The sequence below is a fragment of the Falco peregrinus genome, chromosome 1 (genome assembly GCF_023634155.1).
Source record: "Falco peregrinus isolate bFalPer1 chromosome 1, bFalPer1.pri, whole genome shotgun sequence".
NCBI classification, from domain to species: Eukaryota; Metazoa; Chordata; class Aves; order Falconiformes; family Falconidae; genus Falco; species Falco peregrinus.
Window position 1 is genome coordinate 80,883,868 of NC_073721.1, and position 22,128 is coordinate 80,905,995.

Sequence of the window (22,128 nt, forward strand, 5' to 3'; positions counted from 1 at the left end):
CCTGTGTTTCCTGCCTTTTAGCCATTTTTTTTTGTGTGCAGAGGACTTGTCCTCTTATGCCATGCCTGTTTAGGTTCTTTAAAAAGACTTTATCAAATACTTTTTAGGAATCCAAATAGACTTTATTTGGATCATTCTTACCTGTCTGACTGACTGTCTCTTTTAAGAGCTCTGAGATTTGGAAGATGGCACTTTGTTTTATCAAAGCCATGTTATCTTCTCAACTCTATCACTTATGTTCAAGTGTTCAGTAATTCTGTTCATTGTTACAGTTTCTACTGATTCATTGGGTACAAATATTGGATTTCCAAGCCTGAAGCTTGGATGTCCCGTGTAACCCTTTATTGGCACTGTATTTGCCACACTCCAATGCAGGTATAAATGAGACATTATGTATCATCATAAATAGATTCACTATTTAATTCTTAAGTTTCTTTCGAATCTAGTGGCCTGGTTTCGGCTGGGATAGAGTTAGAGTCAGTTTTGCTTTGTCCTTGTTGTGCTTTTGCAGTTGCTGTAATTTATCATTTTTTTTTTAATTATTCGCTTTCTTCTGCTTAGAAATTCTCTTAACCTGCTGTTCTTTCATGTTGGCTTTGCTTTGACCTTTTTCAAGTCTGTCTTAATTGATATTTTATGCTTTGCTTCCTGCTTGGGTTTGTGTTAGAGAGACTGCTTGGTTTGCAAGACCAAAATAAAACAGAAACAGAAGATACGGTCAGGCAGTATCTCTAAAAAATGTGACTATGAATTATGTCACATGCTGAATAATGATCTTGTGAAGAAAGATTGTGTTTAGATATCTAAGGAATCCATTCCAAATGTGAAAGCAGAGCTGTTAATGATCCAGATGGAAGATTATGATTCAGGTTTTCTAGATATGAATAATCTGTGCACATCAGCCTAAAAAGTATACCTCTCTGTGCTGTAGTGTGTATTCACAGATGGTCTAGAAAAGATGCAAATGCTGAAGTTACAAAGTCTGGTGATACAAGGGTATTGAAATTAGTAAAGATGGAGAGAAGGAGATGAGCTGGAGAAAGACCTTGCACCTCTGAGGTAATACGTCCTGGTTTCAGCTGGGACAGAGTTAATTTTCTTCTTAGTAGCTGGTGCAGTGCTGTGTTTTGGATTTGGTGTGAGAGCAACGTCGATAGCACACCGATAGGTTTGGTTGTTGCTGGGTGATGGTTATACTAAGTCACTTTTCAGTTCCTTGGGCCCTGCCAGTGAGAGGGCTGGAGGGCCACAAGGAATCGGGAGGGGACACAGCCAGGACAGCTGACCCAAACTAGCCAAAGGGATATTCCATACCATATGGTGTCATGCTGAGCATATAAGGTGGGGGGACATTCAGCATTATGGCATTTGTCTTCCCAAGGAACTGTTGTGTGTGATGGAGCCTGGTTTTCCTGGAGGTGACTGAACACCTGCCCGCTGATGGGAAGTGGTGGATGAATTCCTTGTTTTGCTTTGCTTGCATGTGCAGCTTTTGCTTTAGCTATTAAACTGTCTTTATCTCAGCCCACAAATTTTCTCACTTTTACTTTTCCGATCATCTTCCCCATCCCACTGTGGGGGGAGTGAGTGGGTGGCTGCGTGTTGCTTTGTCACCAGCCACGGTTAAACCACAACATAATGATAAGTGAAAATTATTATAAAGCAGTTAATGTAGGGAAAAATAATTTTAGAATTTACACAGTGATGAGCTTCTTTGGAATGGGATCTTGCAGGTTCTCTGAAAATAGCAGGTCAGTGTATAATAACATTGCGGGTCTCCACATCTCAGAGGGGATGTCATAGAACTGGGAAAAGCACACAGATCAAAGTCAGTGAAAGACTAAATAGGAGAAGAGATAAATGAGGGGTATATGGTAGCAAATGTGTTCCCTGTGTAGGACTAAGGTGAACAGGGAGCAACAGTAAACTCTACCTTCCAGTACAAGGGTCAGTGAACCTCAAATGTAACTAGCAAAAGACAAATTGGAAACAAAGATGTGCTTCTTCCCACAGCATGGAATTAAGTTAACGATTTACTTGCAGTACATGTGTTATGGATGCTAAAAGATTTCATGGGTTCAGAAAAGATCTGATGAACTCAGAGGTGAAAAATCTTAAATACCATCTTTGGCTCAGCATGTGTTTTGTGTCCCAGCTTGTTACATCCTCAGAAAATATTCTGGGAAAGTATGAGTTTATGCTTCCTGCATCCTTGTATTCTTCCCTAGACGTCTGCTGCTGGCAACAGTCAGAGATGGGAGATTGGGCTAGGTGGATCTTTGATCTAATGCAGCCTGTCTGCTCTTGTCATTAGCTGTCCATGCTACTTACTTTTCTACTGTCTAACCTAATTTTTTTCTGCTGAAAATTAAGTCGATATTTTTGGGTTTGTCCCAACTTTAAATGCCTTTGCTGAAGTTCCATTTCAGTTTTCTAATACCTGTCTCCCATTTCAAACTTAAGGACCTCCAATTAGGAGCTCAGTTTTCAGTCATTGTTTCTTGAAGCTGCCATCAACTATGGCTACAAAACAGGTGCATGCTCTGGCCAAGTCATTTTATTGACTCTAACCCCTGTACCTTGGAAGTTCCCAGCATGAATATTTTTTAGGGGCAGACTGCTCAGGCAGTCCTAGATGAGCTACCTTTCTCCTTTGCTTTTCTGGATTGTGCTTCTAGATTCAGTATTGCCTGAGCCTATGTGATCATTGTGGAAAATATCCTGTGAGCAAGAGAGACTCCCTAGCACTGTAGAAAGCCCTGCTGAAGCCAGCTCAAAGTGAAGATTAAGTAATAGCTTGTGCTGTTCTGCTGGCAAGAGCTTGTACGTTTATTTTAGCTGCCTTAGTGCCATCTTCCTTCAGCACAGCCAAGCACTAAGCCATTTCCCATATCTCATGTCATTTGGCAGTCCATAAGGGTCCGCTTCAAGTAACTGTCTCCTACCCACTGGCGCTAGGGATGTTGACATCAGTGCTGAGTAGTTGGTCTTGGCATGAGGGTCAGCACAGGGTCTCTTTTTTTTTGTGTCTTTTCTTTGTGTCTGACTTCTGTAGCGCTGTTACCTACTGCTGGAAAGTACTCGGGTATCTCCTGCATAAACTAGAATGTGATGATGTGTCTTTCCTCCTTAACTCTTTCAGGGATTGCTGCATTGTGTGGCAGGATGGCTGTGCATTCCCTTCATCGAGGAAGCCAAAGCCTTTCAGAGTTTGGTAGACCTCCTGCACTGCATGGACTCACTCAGATTCCATCTTCCTGTCAGCTAGGCTCTTTTGAAGTCTTCTTGCTTGGTGTAGCAGTTACTGACCTCATTTCACACACTGACTAAAAGGAGAGTTGCTGTCTTCATGTATTTAAGGAGATGGGATACCTTTGTGTGCATGGCCGGTGCCCTGTCTTTATCACAATACTGCTGCAGATTTTAGAGTTACGTGCCCTTAAGATAAGGATTCTAAGAGATTAGACATTACAGATTAAAAAAAGATTATTCTATTGCTTTTCTCCTGTTCTGCTTAGCAAACTGTTGGGCCTTATTCACTATGTTTTTGTGATGTGCTTTATCAACTGACGTATCAAGGGAATTCTCAGCTTTTGTTAGTGAGGTCCATATCACTTCATGCATAGTGCTGCAGCCTGAGCACCATACAGTGAGTATAGACTTGTGGTCTGCCAGCTGGGCTGCTTGTCTGCCTCTGGCAGTCTGGATCATTTGAACACTATCAGTGCAGACAGCATTTTGCTGTTTGCGTGTCGTTTATCTCATCATCTCACCAACGTTCCTCTGCCGATTTTTTTATTATTTTTTTTTACACAACAAAAATGTTGTGTAATTTTTATTTTTATATTTAGTTTTACAAAATTTATATTTAGAATTTACCTTGAACTTTACTTGATTGGATAAAGCATTCAGAGGTTAATAGCAGTTAGTTGTATATATGTCCTTCCATCATTCTTGCACAGTCCTTAGCAGCAGCTCTTCTCCTCTATAAATCACTGTTTATCTACTGCAAAAAGTTGTGTAGGCTTTGGAAGAAAATCTTCAGAGAAGTGTGTTGTTTGCCTTCTTGCCCTCTGTAGTTGTGTGTTGTATGCCTGGGTTGGGCTTTTATGTTTTTCCTTACTGAGAAAACTGATTTATGAAATAATAGAAACGGATAGTACTAGTGAAAAAGGCGATAGTTCAAAGTGTCTTAAAGGATCAGTTTATGTTAATCTTGGCATATAAAGTTAGTGGCATTGATGGTAAGCTATTAATATTCTAAGTGTATCCTATGGAGATAACTGACTATTCCAACATTTCAAAAAACTGGAAACAAAGGTTTTATTTTGCTGATAAATAGTTTTATATTATATGATTGTGCCGTTATTTAAAATACCTTAATTGTTTGACTTCAGGCTGTCTTTGTATCAGTGTTCAAAACTATACTTCACTATCACTTAGCTCTTCTGCAATGAAAATTTTACAAGGATCTTTGAAAATAATTACTGTAATGCTGTATAATTTAGGTAATTGCAGAACTGACTTTCCGTTCATGTGTTTAAAAGTTTTTTTCACTTTATGTAAGTGATCAGAGACCTAGCTTCTTTGAAGAAGACTTTTATGAGAGGTAAACCAAAATCTTATCATAGGAGAAAACCTCACTTTGAGTTTCATTTATGTTTGTTGTAAATACCACATTATTTTTTTTTTTTAAGAAATGACACTTCTAGGGTTTTAAAATTAATTTTTGCATAATTAGTAAGGTTGCACAAGCCTCTTTTTTACTTGGAACTCACTCTGAGTTGTGGAAAAAACTGAGACTAATAGTGTTATTTGGCATGAAGGTGACCTCTCCATAGGGTTAGGTTTCCCCATTTATATTAAAGGCTCTGCACCTGAGGTTGTAGTTCAACAACTGGTTTGAGTTGAAAGCACCACAGTAGTCCAACCTTTCCCTGTCCCCCACAGCTAACTTCCATTCTTTCTCTTGTTCTGACATTAAGTCTTTGTGCAATTGTGTGACAGATCAGATTAGGAAATGAACTCACTTGTCTGAAAAATACTGTGGCAAAAATATCATCTAATAAATGGAGTTTTTGTTTCATGGGTCATTCTAATTCTCCTTGACCAAAAATTTCTGATTGTCTGTAGGTAATAAATTAGGTGCTGTGTTTCTCATAGGAGCCACAACCCTATAGTCTCTCCCTGTCACACGCATATCCAGGTGCTTCCCTTTCTTTATGGCAAGTATTGAGTACCTTTTACCTCAGTTGGTCTAACCAAAAAACATAATGAAGTTTACTGTAGTGCAATTGCTTTCAAGTTCAGTTTAATTTTAAAGTTCTCATTCTATTTTGGACTTGAAGAGGGGTTTGTGTGTCTAAAACTGGTAGGGATTTGCCACCTGTATTAGTTGGTTTAGTGAAAGATAATATACTCCTTCCATAAACTTTGCCTTACTTGGGTTTTTGTAACATTTTGGTGCTGGATTCTCTTGCAAACTGGAAATAATGTAGTAGCTTGAAATATGTGTTTTTAAAATAAGATTGTCACTTGAAACTAAATGTTATATTTTTAACTCTGTCTTCAAACTGAGGAAATATTGCCCCTTTTGTAATAACAACATAGCTGTAAGTGCAGAAGCTGCCAAAAGGAAATCTAGACTCTTTAGCTATAGCACACAAGACAGTTGGGAGCTTTTCACACCTGGAATCTGCAAATGGTGATGAGTATTTTGGCACCCAAGAGCTTGAGACTGTAAAACCTAAAATTGCATTGGTTATGTGTTGGATCTTTAAAAAGATTTTCTTCACAACCAGTACGGTTGGAAATTTAGGTCAACATGTTAAATTTGGTTTTCTCGTTGACATACTGAATGATGATTTTCAGGACCCCAGCTTGTAATGAATGCATTTAGAAAATATTTGGGTTAGAGGTGCAGGATAGCTTTCTAGTTTGGATGCTCAAATAGACACACTTAAATTCTGGCTTTAGAATTTACAATTTGAACATGCTTCTTAGCCTGTCTAAGAAAATGGACTTTACCATAAATGTGGTGAAATTAGGACCTTTGACTACTTCCTGTCCTGATTTTCTCTTTATGCTGACTTGTTTACATTTTCTTTGTTCCTTTAAGTTCTTCTGTTCAAAAGTACAAAGTACAGAACCTTAGATCTGGATTTAAACATCTACAAAGGCTGGTAAGCACAGATTGGCTTCAGTTTAGAGCCATCTCTAAAGAAATATATACATGCACACAAATTACGTAAAACAATTGACTTTGCTTGCTGAGCTAGAATCAGCTTTTACAAAATTGACTTTGTTTTTTTCTGGAGTTTTAAAACTTTTTTCTAATCGCATATAATCTTTCAGTATACTTGGTTGGGGTAATTTAAAGAAGTCTTGTGGGGATGATACATAGCTAAAAGCAGTTAAGTGGATAGAAGAGATTTAAATAATGGATGCTGTTTGTACAATATTCAATTCTGGATATAAGTGCTAACCTTCCTTTAGCTGTTCTCATGTTATACTGTGATCGGTTCCCAGGCAAAGGCTTATGTTATGGAACAAAGTACTCATTGTGTTGTCCTAGTTATTACATGACCTGTCACCTGGAAATAAATTTGATAGAGGGCTAATTGCCTTTAATTGTGATAATTCTGTTACCTTACACATTTCCTTTGATCTGATAAACTGGTCTGATAATGAAACTGATGTCTTAATGGAATGTAGAATTCTATTAGATATATTGCAATTAAAATGTCTGTTACTTTTTTAGGAGAATTATAGTGTTCATTGTGCAGAAAATAACCGTACTGCCACCTGTAAAATTGTACTGCCGAATGATTCATCTGTTGAATGAGTAAGGGAAAGCTTGCACCTTAACTGTATGTCATTAACCAATCACCTGCTTCAGTGGGATACAGATCGTACAGAGCTTTCTTAATTGTTTAACAGCATTGTAGGCAATATATGCCTGTATTTCAGTAATACAAATGGAACTGTATCTACTTTTATGGTCTTTAATTCATCTGTGGAGTTTAGAATGGGCCAAACTATCTGAATTCAGGTACTTCAAAATTTAGAGAAGTTTCAGTTTTGTCCTGAGCACCACCTCCAAAGAATGCATATTGATGTCTGTCCAAAAGTCCTTTAAATATAGTCCTCTCCAGTAACGTCCAGGGTTTTTTCCACATGAATTTGGAGAAGGTGGTTGTAATCTAAATTGCACCTACCAGGATACGTGTTTTCTGTTATTAGGTAAGGAATATAAAGATAGTTATCTAATGCAGTACATTAATAACTAACAGATTTTCAGTTATGCAGTGTTAAGGTTGTTAGAGAACAGAAGAGCAATGAAACCCAGTCTATAACAAACTTTGAATAAAAGCTTTAAAGAAACCATATTCTTGCAGCAGTGCCTGTGTATAAGCATCTGGGAAGAGTTGTGATTTAGCAGAAGTATAGAACAGCTTCAGACTTAAATTAGGGAAATAAGACTGCTATCACAAAGAAATAAAAAAACACCTCTTTTCTTCATATTAGGTATTGGTATGCTTGAGTGTAATTCAGTGTTGGTGTCTAACTCAATTTCGTTGCCCATAACACAAGAAGAATGTGGAGCAAGGAGAGGATTTTCAGAGGCCTACAGAAAAGACCCATGGGATAGAGAGGGAGGCTTAAAGCTTAATTTATTAATTTAGAGGAAGTTGAAGAACTGTGTTTAGATGCTTAAATGAGGTGAAATTACTGGGGATGAAATTTGGTTTCCAAAAATGTAACAAAGTCCTGTGGTAAAAAACTAAAATCAGACAGATTAAACTGTGAAACAAAGCAAGTCATGCTTACTGTGAGGGAAGAGATGTACTAGAACATGTTGCTAGTGAAGATTGGGGACTGTTAATCATTTGGAGTCTTACAAATTAGCCTGTGCTATTTCACTAAGGGAGTGAAGTTCTGTGGCCTGATCAGGTAAAAGTTCAGGCTAGTTTTAAGCTTTCTGGCCTTGAAATTTGTGATTGAATCCTCCTGCTACTTTATGTAGGGTCTAGAAGAAAATATAATTCTTCAAATTAACCTTAACATGTTTGTAAAACATTTTTCAAGTAAAATACTGCTTGCCTTCAGGGGGTGTTTAACACCTTGTCTTCAGGGGTTCAGGAGAGAAATTTTGCCTCCCTGTGTGACAGTTTAATGGGTCCTGGGGCTTTGGTGCTTTGAATATGAGTGACAATGCAGAATAGATTTTATTGCTCTGTAATGATATAGGATGACAAGAGATTTAACAAGGAATTAGTGTATTGGAATAGGATTGAGGAATTGTGTATAAATGAAGATTTTGTTGCCCTGGCCCTGCAGATGTTATCTACAGTAATACAGTACTTCTATGATGATTCTTAAATATGGGGTGGTTCTGTGGATATATGTATTTTACCATTGCACTCTGGGCCAGTTACTGGTGCTCTGTTAGTATGCTCAAGAATTTGTGAATGAATAGCTATCAGAAATGTTTGTCAGAGCTGTGCCTATACATTGTAATTTGAAGTGTATTTAAAAAAAAAAGTTCAAATCAGGTATTGGATCAAGGCTGATAGCAGTATTAACAGAAAACGCTAAAACCACTGTTGTCATATCTTTGCTTTAATAAAGCATTTACTTTTCCTGCAGGTGATGAATTTTGCTCATGTTTGAAAGCTGTAGCAAAAGTCATACTTGCCAATTTTAGATTTTGCTCCAGTGAGATGAATACTTCCTCTATTACTGTTTTTTAAGCAGGGTTCAGAAAAACAACCCCTTGAAGTCCCAGTATAGGAGTAAACATATTACTTAGTGAAGACCACCACCTACTTTGATGTAACTGGGGTGGTGGTGGAAGGGGAAGCAAAGATCTGAGTAAATGAAAAAATCACTGTACATGCTGTAAGCATGTAATTTTGGAAATAAATCTTTTTTCCTTCATTAGTGCCATTTCATTTTCTCTTCGACTGACTTAGTTCCTGACTGTGTTACAATAATTCTGTTAGAAAGGTCAGTAATTATGGTCAGTGGTTAGTAATGTTAAGGGTGTTCACATAGATGACTATAGCTCTCTTTAGAATTTTGACCTTATCTGCAGGGGAGAATTTACCAGCACTGGTAGAATTTAAATTGGTTTAGGTCAACTTGATTAAATTGCAGCGTGGATGCTGTTACTCAGAGCACGCAATCTTAATTTGGTTTCCCTTCATTTGTTTGAATTAAACCAATTCAGGCTACATATTCTGAATGAACAGTCTTTTACAGGGATGTAATCTACTCTAATTTGGTATAAATTTAGATCTTAAACTAATCCTGATTAATTTTTCTCCAGAGGGGTCTGTTTTGTTTGGAGTTGGTTTAAATGTCAGAGTTTACAATTGAAGCAAGAAAGGTGTAAATGAAATATGAAAAATAAATATGAAAGAATATGAAAAAAAATCCCACAGTTACTGTCATGTCAAACAAACATCTGTTTTAAAAGCTAGGTCATTCAAGCAGCAGATTGTTTTTTAAAAAGGCTAATTTAACCCCAATAGTAAACTTGGCATTTACCCACATGGAAGGGCTTACTGTTAATTTAAATCAGAGTGGTTGTACTAATTTAACATACAATTTGTGTGTTGATTCAGGGAGAAAAAGAATTTTTCATTTTCAGTTCATGCTGTTTTGGAAGTGATAGAAATAGATTCAAAGCAAATACGCTTCTGAAGAGTCCTATCGTTGGATGAGAGTTTATACAGAGTTACACTTGTATAATTATACCAGTGTAACAAATAAGAATAATTCTAGAAAAACTTCAAACAATTGGAATAAGCTTTTAATTGGTTGTAGTAGTTGCTAATGGGAGCCATTATGGATGGATTAATCTCCAAAACACAAACTTTTACATTGCTATATAAAATTTGATTTACAGATGATTGCCTAAAGCCAGAAAATTAAAAAATTAAACTGATGCAATTACCTAAGACAATTTTTTTCCTTTAGCTATTTGTACTCTGAAATAAAACAACAAAATTTTACTTTAGACATATTTAATCATTAGTAATCCTATCTATGTGAAACACACTGTAAAATGTGGAATAGTCTATGCAATGCAATAAATTAAATTGCAATGCTGATTTAATTATTTTTAATTCTGAAATGTTTTGGTTAATATTACTTTAAACTTGTTATTATATATTACTATTAATTATGTAACCAATTATTTAGTAAATTATTTTTTTAGGTTTAAAAAGTTGTTTTTATTACAATTAATTATAAATGTAATTATGATTTACAACAATTTGAAACTGCCTGCAGAATATAACTTTGAAAATGTTGATATTCGTTAATACTATTTTGAGATTGGGCTTGAGGATTTGAGAGAGAACAGGTTAAAAAAATAAAGAGGAGTATACTTGACTATCTTTCTGTACTGGAAGTTATTTGGCTAGAATTCCAGCTTGAGTCACGGTGGGATACAAAACCTAGTTAAGATTCTGGGTGAGAAACACAACTTTTTCTGTATTTCATGTTGTTCTGTTGTTATTCACTGAGATCCCATGTTCTGCTCTGTTTCTGCAGTCCCTGGTTAAATGGAAGCCACTCCTGGGATCTGGATGGTTTCTACTGACATAGACTTTGCATAGCAGCTCCATCGCTTCAGGAGGTTGCAATGAGTGGAGGAGGGGAGCAGCCTGACATCCTCAGTGTGGGAATCTTGGTCAAAGAAAGATGGAAGGTGGTGAGTATGCCTTTCTGCAATATTTTCTCCTTTGAAACATGTTTTTAAAAAGAAGTAGTTTGCGCCTTGAAATCTGTTTCAAAATTCTTGTGAGATATGTTTTGCTTAATACTTATGTTAAATGGTTAAAGGACTTTACAACCATGTGTTTCTTTTAGCCTACTTTAAAAAGAAGTTATATGCATTTGTGTTGGGTTTTTTTGTTGTTGTTTGTTGTTTGGGTTTTTTTTTTTGTGTGGTAAGGACTTAGGGAAGCTTATAAATCCTGACTTAGTGCCTGTTCAGAGCACAAGTGGAAGAGTCCTGTTAGTATATTGAATCCAGTCAGGCAGTGATTATGTCAGCCTGTTTTGGAAATCAGTCAGGCACCCTTTTGAGACTAGTCAGATTGTGAGATTTGTTACTTCTTACAGGAAGACCTTTCAGGACCTTGCTGCTCTTGCGATTAGAAATGATTTTTGTTTGTTATATTTTGTAGCATAGATTTATTCCTGAGTGATTTATATCCATTTGATTGTGTGCCAGTATCGGTGTTACTATAAATAGCTCTGTTCCTTTTTGGTGTTCATATCCTTGATTTACATCTAGAGGGAAATAGAATCCACTTGAAAGTATTTTTGCTGGGAAGGACAGGCTGAGTTCTCATAGTTCCTCCTCCATTCCCCTAATGACTTAAGAATTTTTTTGCATGTGGATTTGTTTAGATCTAAAAAAAAAAAAAAGGGTGGGGGTGGGGGGGAAGAGCCAAAAAAAGCACCACTTCATAATGGAACATTTTGGGTATCTCTTTGTGTTTAGTAGGCTGTGAATGGATACTGAATCACTATTTTTTGCGCTGTCTTTGGTTTATATTACTCCCATGTTTCAATATTTTATTTAAAACTATGAAACTGAGAAGATACAGATTCAGCATTCATTTCAAATTCATATAGAGAAAATTTCAACTGTCTTGTGTCCTGTCCTTCATTGAAAACTGCAGGAAGCTGATACTAGCTTTGTGTAGGAAAACTTTATATTTCCTTTTGTGTAAATAGAACATAAATGGCTATCTTTGGAGCATAAGTATTTGTAAAATGTCTTCTTACATTGCATCTTAATATTGCAGTAAAGTAAAAAGTGAAATCATAGTCTTAGATCAAATAGAGTAAGATAGAATTATAAATAGAAAACAGTATACTAATATATCACTAACCACAAAATTACTCTGTTGTCTGATATGTTCAACAGTAGTCCTGTTTCCTGCAGATTTATTTTCTTCCCTAGGTAATGAAGACTGATCATCAGATCAGTGTCTTTTGGAAATTTTGAGAGTAGGCTGTTGTTCATCTCATGTGATTATACATTTTAACTTGTATGTTTTCCAAATAAAGTATTACAGGTAGATGAGTGCCAAATATTGTCTGGGGGTAACTCTTAAATTTCTTAATTTCTGTGGCAGTTATTAAGGATGTCTTGATGGCATCTAGAGGTGATATACTTCTTTTGAAATTCAGGATTTCACAGGACAGTGTGCCAGTGGAAGAACATAACATACAAATTCTAGAAATTCCTTAATGCTTGAAATGTACATTAACATAAGGAGTACTGTTCTGTTAGGTTATGAAGTTTTTTGCTAGTGTTCTTGAAACAGCAGTGTACTTAAAAATTCCTTGTGTAGAAAGATATATATACTGGTGGACGTTCAAAATTTAGTGGCAATGAGTACTGTCCCTAATTATCAGTAGTAATTCTGATTTTTCCTTGTGGAACTGTCCCAATATCCTGCTTTTTTTCCTCCATTGAAGAATGGCAGCACTGTAGTATGATTGCATGAGATTATTTTGTTGTAACCAGTTTAAGAAAAAAAGAACACTATCTGGAAGTTATGTGAAGATTTGTGGCTGAAATGCAATTTTCAGAATTTTTGCTGTTCAGGACCTTGGTCTTTGTAATTGTGAAAACATACCTGGAAATTGTGGACATGAACATTTTTTAAAGCTATGCTCAAATAAATTTAACTTTAACCTAGACATTTTTTAGAGTGATTCTATCTTGAAAAGACAGAGTATTTTTTCCTCATTGATACCCTCCCTCTCTGCTGGTCTCTGTATCTGTTAATGCTTGCTTTTATCCTCTGTCAATGCCTTTTCTCATCCCTCTGTTTCGCCTTTGAAATGTTTCTTAGAGTCCTGACTTGGAGATACTTGATTGTAATTATAATTGGTTTTAGGTAGGTTTAAGAACATCATTCAATATGCAATGTAAGCGAAAGTACCAAGATAAAATATGTTGGAAATTGTATGCTGTAGACTTGAAGCATACAAAGAAACAGGAGTTGAAGAGAGAATGGAGAGGATGAGTTTGGGGTATGAGATGCTGAATGCAAAGAAGAGAAGCTTGAAACTAATGTACAAAATGGGAGAATGTGGTGCAGGTGTAAATGAGGGCAGCATGATCCTTGTCAAGGTAAAAGATGTGCAGATGTGGCAGGAGGTGAGTATGGTTGAACAGTCATCTCCTGTCTGAACTCAAAAGCAAAATGGAAGCCAACAGAAGGTGGAAACAAGGATGGGCTGCCCAAGATTAATACAGAGACATTACCTCTGTGTGTTGGGATGAATGTATAGGAAAGCCAGAGCTCAGCTGGCAGTCAAAACTGGTGAGGGATGTGAAAAGCACTGAGAAAGGCTTCTACAGGGATATTGGCAGCAAAAAGACAACCATGGAAAACATGGGCTCATTGCCGAATGTGGTGCATGACCCAGTGACAAAGGGCATGGAAAGTATTTTTCCTACAAGCAGAGGTGCACTTGTGCTTGGAATTATTGACCAAGGTCATTATTGAATGTTTGTTAATGATTCTGGTGTACTTTCTATCTAAGGATAGAAATTGATCTGTTTATTTTATTAGTATGGTAATGTGTTTGTTTTTTAATTTTTTTTAAGCACACAAGCAGAAAAAAACCCTTTCAGTAGCAGTCTTTCTCAGTCTGGCTATTTCTCAAGGCCAGTAAATGAAGATATATGGTAAACTGCTGTAAGTCTGTGTAGAGGATGGCTGTGTCGCCTTTTTCCTTTTCCCCTCTCACCTTTTTCTCCATGCATTCTCACTGTCCATTGTACTTGTACTATGCTGAAAATTTATGTGCTTATGCTGAAAACTACAGTCAGATCAATGTCTATGTTTAACTCTTGGAGCCCTGTTAATAGCTCAGAGCTCAGTCAAGATAATGGCATTACCAGACCAAGAGGTGGAATGGAAAAGTACAGACTTAAAATGGCCAAACTAGTCACAAAGCTACATCTTTGAGAGATATACATAGATACACACATAATTAAAAAATAATCAAAACAACAAAACCATATATGTAATCCTGTTAGAACTTCTTTTTTATTTCCCTGATATGTAGATGGCAGATCTCCTTCCCTTACGTAAGGACTATCACTCTGCATATATTGGATACATCTGAATGTAACCAAGAGATACTGAATATTTCACTGGACTTGACAGGTTTCTATTTTTCACAGTTTGTCATTATTTCAGAGTTAACCCTAGATTCTTACCGTAGTAGTACCTTAAACAAGTCGCGTCTGAAGACACAAACTTCTTATTCAGGATTTGTGATACTCTGATCTTGAATTTGTTAAGTTCTTGAAATGTGTATGCTGAAGAGTAAAGGTGTAAGCCTGCATTGGTAGTATGTATGTTGGTAGTATTCAGAGGAAGTATACAGCCTGTGGAGGAAATTGTGTTTGCTAACAGCTAGCGTGCTTATTAGAAAGAAATTAACATCTGAACTTGCAGGCAGCAGGTGTTGCACTAGAAGCAGATGATTAGGTGCATTAGTTCTGTAGGTCTGAAAATGTGCTGTACTGTCTATTTTATACACCTTTCTAAAATTGGTAATGAATTGGCCAGAAGTGAGTAATTTAGGTCGTGCTACATATCTTGAACTATATTTTCCTCATCTTAAGAGTACTGAAATAGCAGTTGCTTGCGCTGGTCAAACATCTTCAGGACAGAAAGTACATGGTGAAATACTGAGTATTGTTGTAATCATACAGAACAAAGATTTCATGCAATACGATTTGAAAAATGCAGGTAAACAATGTGAGTATTTTATCTGTTACCTTCTTCCTTTTTCTTAGGGGCCTAGACTATTTTAAAAATTGTTATTCCTTCTCAGTCAGATGGCTTGTTTTATTTTCTGGATTAGGAGACGTGAGGTTTATTTTCAGAATCTGAAGATAGGTCAGCGTATTGCTGATCTGCAGATCCCCAGGATGTTTAGATGACCCTTAATACACTATACTCATATAACCTTATGTTTTCAAATGATGTTTAGAAAACAATGTCATTTCTTTCAAGGTAAAATATAGTAAAAATACAATATTGTGTGTTTCTTAGGGTAATTCTTTTTGTTTCCTTTTCTGTTTTATCAGCTTTAGAATGGTAGCTACAGGGGAGATCACTATATGAAAGCATTACATGAAATAACATTGACATTTTTGATACTGAAAACCAGACAAATCTCTGCTCCCTGTGAAAATTTAAAGCAGGGTGAAAATACAACTATTAATATTTGCTCTGAATGTAGTGCAAACTGTTCAATATGCCAGGAGCATTCTTTTTACCTCTTCCTAACTCGGATGAACTTTTAATTGTGCAAGTTTCTTGAGTGCGTCTGTTAATAAGAATGGTACTGGTGAACCATAAGTAAGTGTGAATGTAACATTAAAATATAATCTTAGCCATTTCTTACTATTTATGATTTAACTGTTATGTGTAAATCACTGGATATTATAGAAAATGCTGTCTCTTTTCAGTAAGTCCAGGAACTTTTATACCTTTGATATTCAGTGTGTTTATCTCTGAAAAAAGGGAAAAGATGGCATATTTTAAAAAATTCACTGTACTTTTGTATTTGGAGGTCTCTGGGTAGCATGTGAATATTTGAAGAAAGATTTTATTTAGCATGATGACTTTGGTTGGATTAATGTTGGGAATGCTAGTGCATTCTTCTATTTTATAAAATACAAGAAGTTTAGTGCAGATGGAGATCAGGTGCATTAACCTAGAATTTCCTAGAATTCCTAGTTTTCCTAGAATTCTCTTACAAACTTTATTTAACCATACCTTTGTAGATTATTCAGTAGCTCTTTTATGTACTAGAAGGCTATGATTATGTTATTTTAAAATCTGTTAGTAATACAACAGTGTTTGCAGTATGGCAGGCAGTACAAAGAAGTATTGATGTTTTCTTTCCTTTCTTCTCCCTTCTTTTAAATATGTTTTTGTTCTTTCTGTTTTTTCCCAATATAGTTGAGGAAAATAGGAGGCGGAGGATTTGGGGAAATTTACGATGCACTGGACTTGCTTACTCGGGAAAATGTTGCACTGAAGGTGGAATCGGCTCAGCAACCAAAGCAAGTGCTGAAAATGGAAGTAGCTGTGTTGAAGAAATTGCAAGGTAGGGCTGTACCCTGGATATGCTAGAAGCAGAATGTCAGTGTATTGCCTTAAAAAAATCATTATAATCTCTATTTAGTCACAGTTTGAGAGAATGTTCCCCATATTCTGCGTGTTATTGCTAAATGGTTATGAAATGTGGAATAGAAGCTCTTCCAGCTTCTGAAAGTTTTGCAACAGTGAACCTTTTCTTCGAAACAGGGTGATATGAAAAAAAAACCCAAGAAAAAATTAAACCTGTTTTAATGCAAAACCTGTTCTCAACTGTGTTTTATTCTGGATCCATATCTTCTCCTTACCTTTATTTCTCTAGACTTTGTTGTTAGCTTTTTATTTCCCCTTCTAAATTGGTATCTTTTTTTCCTATACTGTCTAGCATTGATTATTTGTGGGTTCTTCATATAGCATCCAGGATAAGGATGTTTGTGTTTCTTTGCCTTTGCAAGTATTGCCAAGAATAATTCTATTGTTGAAATGGGAGACATATTTAAACCCCACACAAACAAACAAAAAAACAATTTTAAAATGCTGTAACTTGTAGGAAAAAAAGTTATATTATTGGCATGTAGGGACCTGAAATACTTTAGGGTTCAGGTCCTTGGCCATTCAGAATCACAGCTTTGAATAGTCACTTTTGATGTCTGAAGCTATCAATACAGAGGAATAGGCAATGGCTTCTTGTCATTGGTTTTCACAACATAGGATTATAAAAAAGTTTAAATGGCCACTTTTTTCTTTAAAACAATTATTTTGTATCTGGAAGATTTTGACTAATACATCCATCCCTGTCAGCAGCTCGATTTTTCCAAACTCTTAATTTGAATAAAGCAAAATCTGCATGACATATGGTGCTGCCTAATCTACTGTAAAGGTCACATTGCAGTAGAAATTGATGGCCTGTATAGATTTGAGAGGGCAAGCATGTCACGTGTCACAGTGTTAACAAACTGTTCCTACGTTTTTATCTTTTTAATTAATTTCACAAAAACATCTAGCATAATAGTCAAGCAAGGAGATTCAGGAACTGCATATTGGTTTTCTTTCAGTTTTAGAATTTCTAGTACAGAGATTAATAGTAAATTTCAGTATTACCAATTCTGAATTTAGAAACCATTTGTGAGGGTTCTTGAAAGAAACTGTCTTAAACATCGTGTGTTTTGAAGTTACTCTATAACTGCTGGGTTTTTAAATGCTCAGAATTATTTTTTCAAGTTGGTTTTTTTTTGTTTTTTTTTTTTTCCTGCACAGGAGCTTGATTTTGGTTTTAACAAAAATGGTCTTTCAAAATGGTGTAGGTGAAACAGCTAAAGTAATAAGGAAAACAGTAATAACTGAAAGATATTGGAATTTGGTAACACTGCAAGGCCAGTGTTTCTAAAAACATAGCCTTATATATGACTGCATAACTTGAGTGCTTTATAACTTTCTACTGTGAATTTAAGTGAAATCTGAGTTAAGATGTTACAAAAATACTTTTTTCTTATTAAAAACTTATTTACCTTTTGAAAACCATGAATGTTTCCTGAAATAATAAGAAATGGATTTGTGAAGAATTGCCATAGGGCCTTAGAGAAGTTATAATTTCTGTTATCAGTCTTCCTTTGGGAGTATAATTCCTTTAACAATGTGTCTTCCTGCAGAGGAGTCTCTGGTTCCACTGAATCATGGGAAAGGCTGTCTAGATGAAAAGAACAGAACAATGAAACACCTGAACAACAGATCCATTGAGGCGAATAATCCAAATATTACATAATCCAAATAATATATAATAAAAAACTTTCAGTTATTTTTGTTCCCAATGTTATTTCTCTGAGAAAACAATAAAGAGGAGTTTTTATATGACTGAAACCCTGATTTTCTATGAGATCTTCAGAAGGTGCTCTTTTGACAGTCTTCTTTAGGAGAAAACAATCTAAAAATTATTCCTTAATTTTTAATGTCTTTTTTAAAAAAAAATCTCTTACTATTCTCTAGCATATTTAAAAAAAAAGTTGATGGTTCCATGTAAGTAACACTAGAGGCGATCTTTAGTCAATGAAGTGCAAGTTCCACATTGCAGTGTAACTGCTCTGGTTGTAGATAGGGAATAGTTCAGATGACCGGGAAAGTCACTGCAGTAAGAGACAGGTCAAGGCTGAACCTTTTGCATATATTGAGATCTGTAGTTTGCACAGATGGATAACTTTATTTTTACATGCATACATTTTCATCCATACTTAAAGGATTTTTATTAAATAAGATTATGGTAGAGATCATTTTATGTTTTACATAAAATTTTGATTCCTAGGAGACATTTCCATTAATTATTCTACCTTCCCAAGTTTTCAGTATGCAAGAGCTAGAAATTTGAAGCAGAGAGAAAATCAAGAAAAAGGGAAAAAAATAGGCAGTAAAACCAACTTTATCATATTTTTTAATTAAATGCTTCATTTACCATGTGGAAATTTTTCTTATTTTTGACAAGGTTTTTTTAATGCAGATTCAGAGCAGGTGAAATTGTAAACAGTTCTTTTAGGATGTTTTTGTAACAACCTTCTAATAGCATGTATCCTCTGAGACTTTTTTTCTTTTCTTCTGTCCCTTTTTGGCGTGTGTGTGTGTATATGTATATATATGTATGTATATAATTACTATCCTTTTCTCAAAGGCTTATGTTCTTTTACTTTCAAGGTGTTCTAGTTACCTTGAACATAAATCAGAGGAAGGAATGTAATTGTCATGAAAATCCTTTTCCTTGCAAATATTTGAGAAGTTTTATCTACGAATAGTATGTAATGAGAGACAGGGAGCTGACAGGGTCATTCAGAATTGTCTTGGTGTGTAGATCTGATTTTTAAAATATATATTTATTAACATGTTCTGTTTCTGGGGAAAATTATGTAAGAAACATATGGAGAGGAGTATGTTCACTGATACAGCCATTTATTACAGCTTAGTCATCAACTGTATCTTTATTTACTTGTTTTTTCCTGCTAATGATGCTGTCTCCTAATTATTGTTGTCAGAATACTGTTTAACTCCTTAAGCTCTGGGGTTTTTTTGTTTTGTTTTAAACAAGAAATCTGCTGCAACAGATCGTTGTTTTAATCATGTTGTTAGGCCATCTGTTCCCACAGTCAGATGGGAGAAGACAAATTTACCACATCTCACTCAGTGAGGGTGAGATTCACTCAGTTGGTTTCCGTCTCACACAACGTTACAAACCTCTGCCTCACTCATTTACAGCTCTAGCATAATTTAGTGATGGATTGCATCTGGTATGGGCTGAAAAGCTATCTGTAGTGATACACTGCAGCCTGGGGAATGGCATGTAGGCTTCATACCCTCCCTAGGAAGCTTTTCAAGGGCATAGTTGTTCACTGCAGCCTAGTACCATCTTTTCCTCCTGCTCCCTAGCCATATAGCTCACAGGTGTGAGAAAATCCTCTTTTCTCACTGAGGGAAAAGGAACTGAAGGTATCTGCAAGGGTGAAGTTAAGTGTGTGTACCCACACTGGAGTGGCAGAGGATCATGCTATTTGAATAAGGTGTACAGGTCCTACTTCTGTCCTTTGCCGTTTCCTCCGATTTTTATAAATGTAGTTTCCAGGGAATATATCACACAACTTAAGTTGCTGCTGCAGTTAAAATGGGGTTTCTCTGACCAGACTGAGTTTTGGACATTTACTGAATTTGTAAGATGAAATCTGACTAATATCTGTTTTTCTGAAGATGTTCCTTCAGCATACCCACAGTGGCTGTAAAATGAATCATTAATATTTCAGATGAGACTTTATTAACTGGAAACTGCAGCAATGAATATACAAAATTTAATCTTGACAAATTTGCTGCAAATAATTTTTCTTCATGAAATTACAGTGTCTGTAATATTGCCTGTCTTAAACAAATGGGTGGAAGGGAAAAGAAGAGGAAGAGCAGCGGTACTTACGTGCTTGGCAGAAGTTGTAGAGATTTCTTTTTAAATAATTCTTTTAAAATAAATTATTTTGTTTAATCCTGTACTGTTTTCTTTGCTTAAATGATCCTCTTTCTTAATTGTATGTGGCAGGGAGCTTCCTGAGGAAGCAATAAACAGGCAACCACTCTTCTGTCAAGTGAAGTGAGAATATTCAGAAGCCGTAGGGCCAAGTTTTAGAGGTTTGGTGGAACTATGAGTACAGCAGTAACAATAAGTCCCCCCTGGATCTGTATGTAGCAGTAATAGTATTTTGAAAGCAGTATTTTATTTTTTTAAATTTTTTAAATTACTTTTCTCCTATGACTTTTTTTTACTGGTTTTTGTTTTTTTTTTTTATTTATGACATTGTGGTAATCCTAAGGGTAAAGATATTCATGAAAGAAACGTTAGGTGACACAAATTTTAGATAGCTTTAGCAACCACTTGTGCCCATCTGCTTTCTCTTGGCTATAGCTTCCATGGTGTCAGAACGGCAGGTAAATGGCCCGAGGGACTTAAACCCTGCCATTCCCAGTTCTGTCATGGAGTGGGGTCATACGGGGTCCCAGCTTCTCTGCAAGTCAATAAATAGAGATACTGGAATGACAATGAGGTTGCATTCCCTTTCTGTTTCCCTACTGCGGTCTTTGGCTTGCCTTTTTCTCTATTTACATTGGGAATCTTATACTTTGGCTTAGAACTGCAGGATATTAAGGAGATGATTTTTGACCAACCCTCTTCTCCACAGTTTGTTCCTGGGACAGGAGGAGGCTTTAAAGAAAATTGGCTTAAGCCAAACTGTGGTTTTTAACTACTACAATTCTTTTATCTCTGCTTCAGTGTACCTGAGCTGAATTTGTCTTTTGTAGCTAAACAGCAAAGATCATATTCTAGAAAAACATATTACTAAGTTGGATTAGTTGAATTACTTTTTGTACAGTTGTTTTTAATACAAAATGTGACCTGCAGTTAACTGCTACTGTTTTCATTCCTTGTGGCAGCTGCCCCTTATAGAAAAAGGGGAATCGTGCCTAGGAATATTGTCTATAAAAAGCCACCAGCTTTGCAAGAAAATAACCTCTTCCCAATCCAAAATTCCTCTAGTTTGTGGACATTTAGGCATGTTGTGATGCATGTTTTCTTATGGAAGAGTGATAGCTGTGGTAGGTCTGCATATTTTATGGGAAAAAAACTTCTATTTAATTGGGGGTAGAACTGACATTGCTTTTACAGCTCTTGAACTGTGGAGATGAGGAGCTTAAATAAAAAAAATCTCCAAAGAAATAAAACCGCCTCTTCCAGCAATTTGCTAGGTTTCCAAAGGAATAAACCACAGAATTTAATTATTATTGGCTAATTTGCTTCTTTTTCTCTCAGGAAAAGATCATGTCTGTAGATTCATTGGATGTGGAAGGAATGACAGATTTAACTATGTGGTCATGCAGTTGCAGGTCAGTATCAAACAACTCTTCAAGTTTGCTTGCGTGTTTTTGTTTATTAGCCCAGCATGTATGAAAACACCAGCAAAATTTTAGAGGATGGCAAATTCTAAAAAATCCCAAAGGTAATAAGCAAACCTAAACCAAGCATATATAGATATCTTTATTCTTTGATATCCTTTCCATAATTCTCTCAGAAAAGAGAAAGTTTGCATCCTCAGAAAGACCTGACTATTGAAAGAGTGAACCATGATGTCTTCTGAGATAATTCATATTCCTTTGAAGTCTTCATCTGAAGATGGTCTAAAATATAATACATTAGTCTGTGCATTTTGTTGGCTTTTTTGATGAAAGTGAAAAAATACCCTTTGCAAGTAAAAGAAAACACTTAATTCACTTCACTGAAAGACTTGTTCCTGTGAAGAGGGATAAAATGGGTGATTAACACTTAAAGTTATGGGATTATTGTCCTTTATCATCTTGATAAACGTGTATACTGGAGAAAAAAAATATGCCCTGTTGCTGCACTCTCCAAACTAGCCAGCTGCAACAAGGTCTTTTACCATCTCATACCAACACA

General features: G+C 35.9%; 1 protein-coding gene across 2 annotated transcripts in view; it reads left to right on the plus strand.

Annotated features, from left to right (window-relative positions):
- TTBK2 (tau tubulin kinase 2) overlaps positions 1–22,128 on the plus strand; it is a 104,736-nt gene that overhangs the window by 16,849 nt on the left and 65,759 nt on the right. For both annotated transcript variants that reach the window (XM_055814978.1, XM_055814981.1), the window contains exons 2-4: positions 10,564–10,723; positions 16,026–16,173; positions 21,487–21,560. In XM_055814978.1, coding sequence (XP_055670953.1) covers positions 10,655–10,723; positions 16,026–16,173; positions 21,487–21,560 — 291 coding nt within the window. In that variant the 5' untranslated portion in view covers positions 10,564–10,654. The remainder of the gene's footprint in view (positions 1–10,563; positions 10,724–16,025; positions 16,174–21,486; positions 21,561–22,128) is intronic.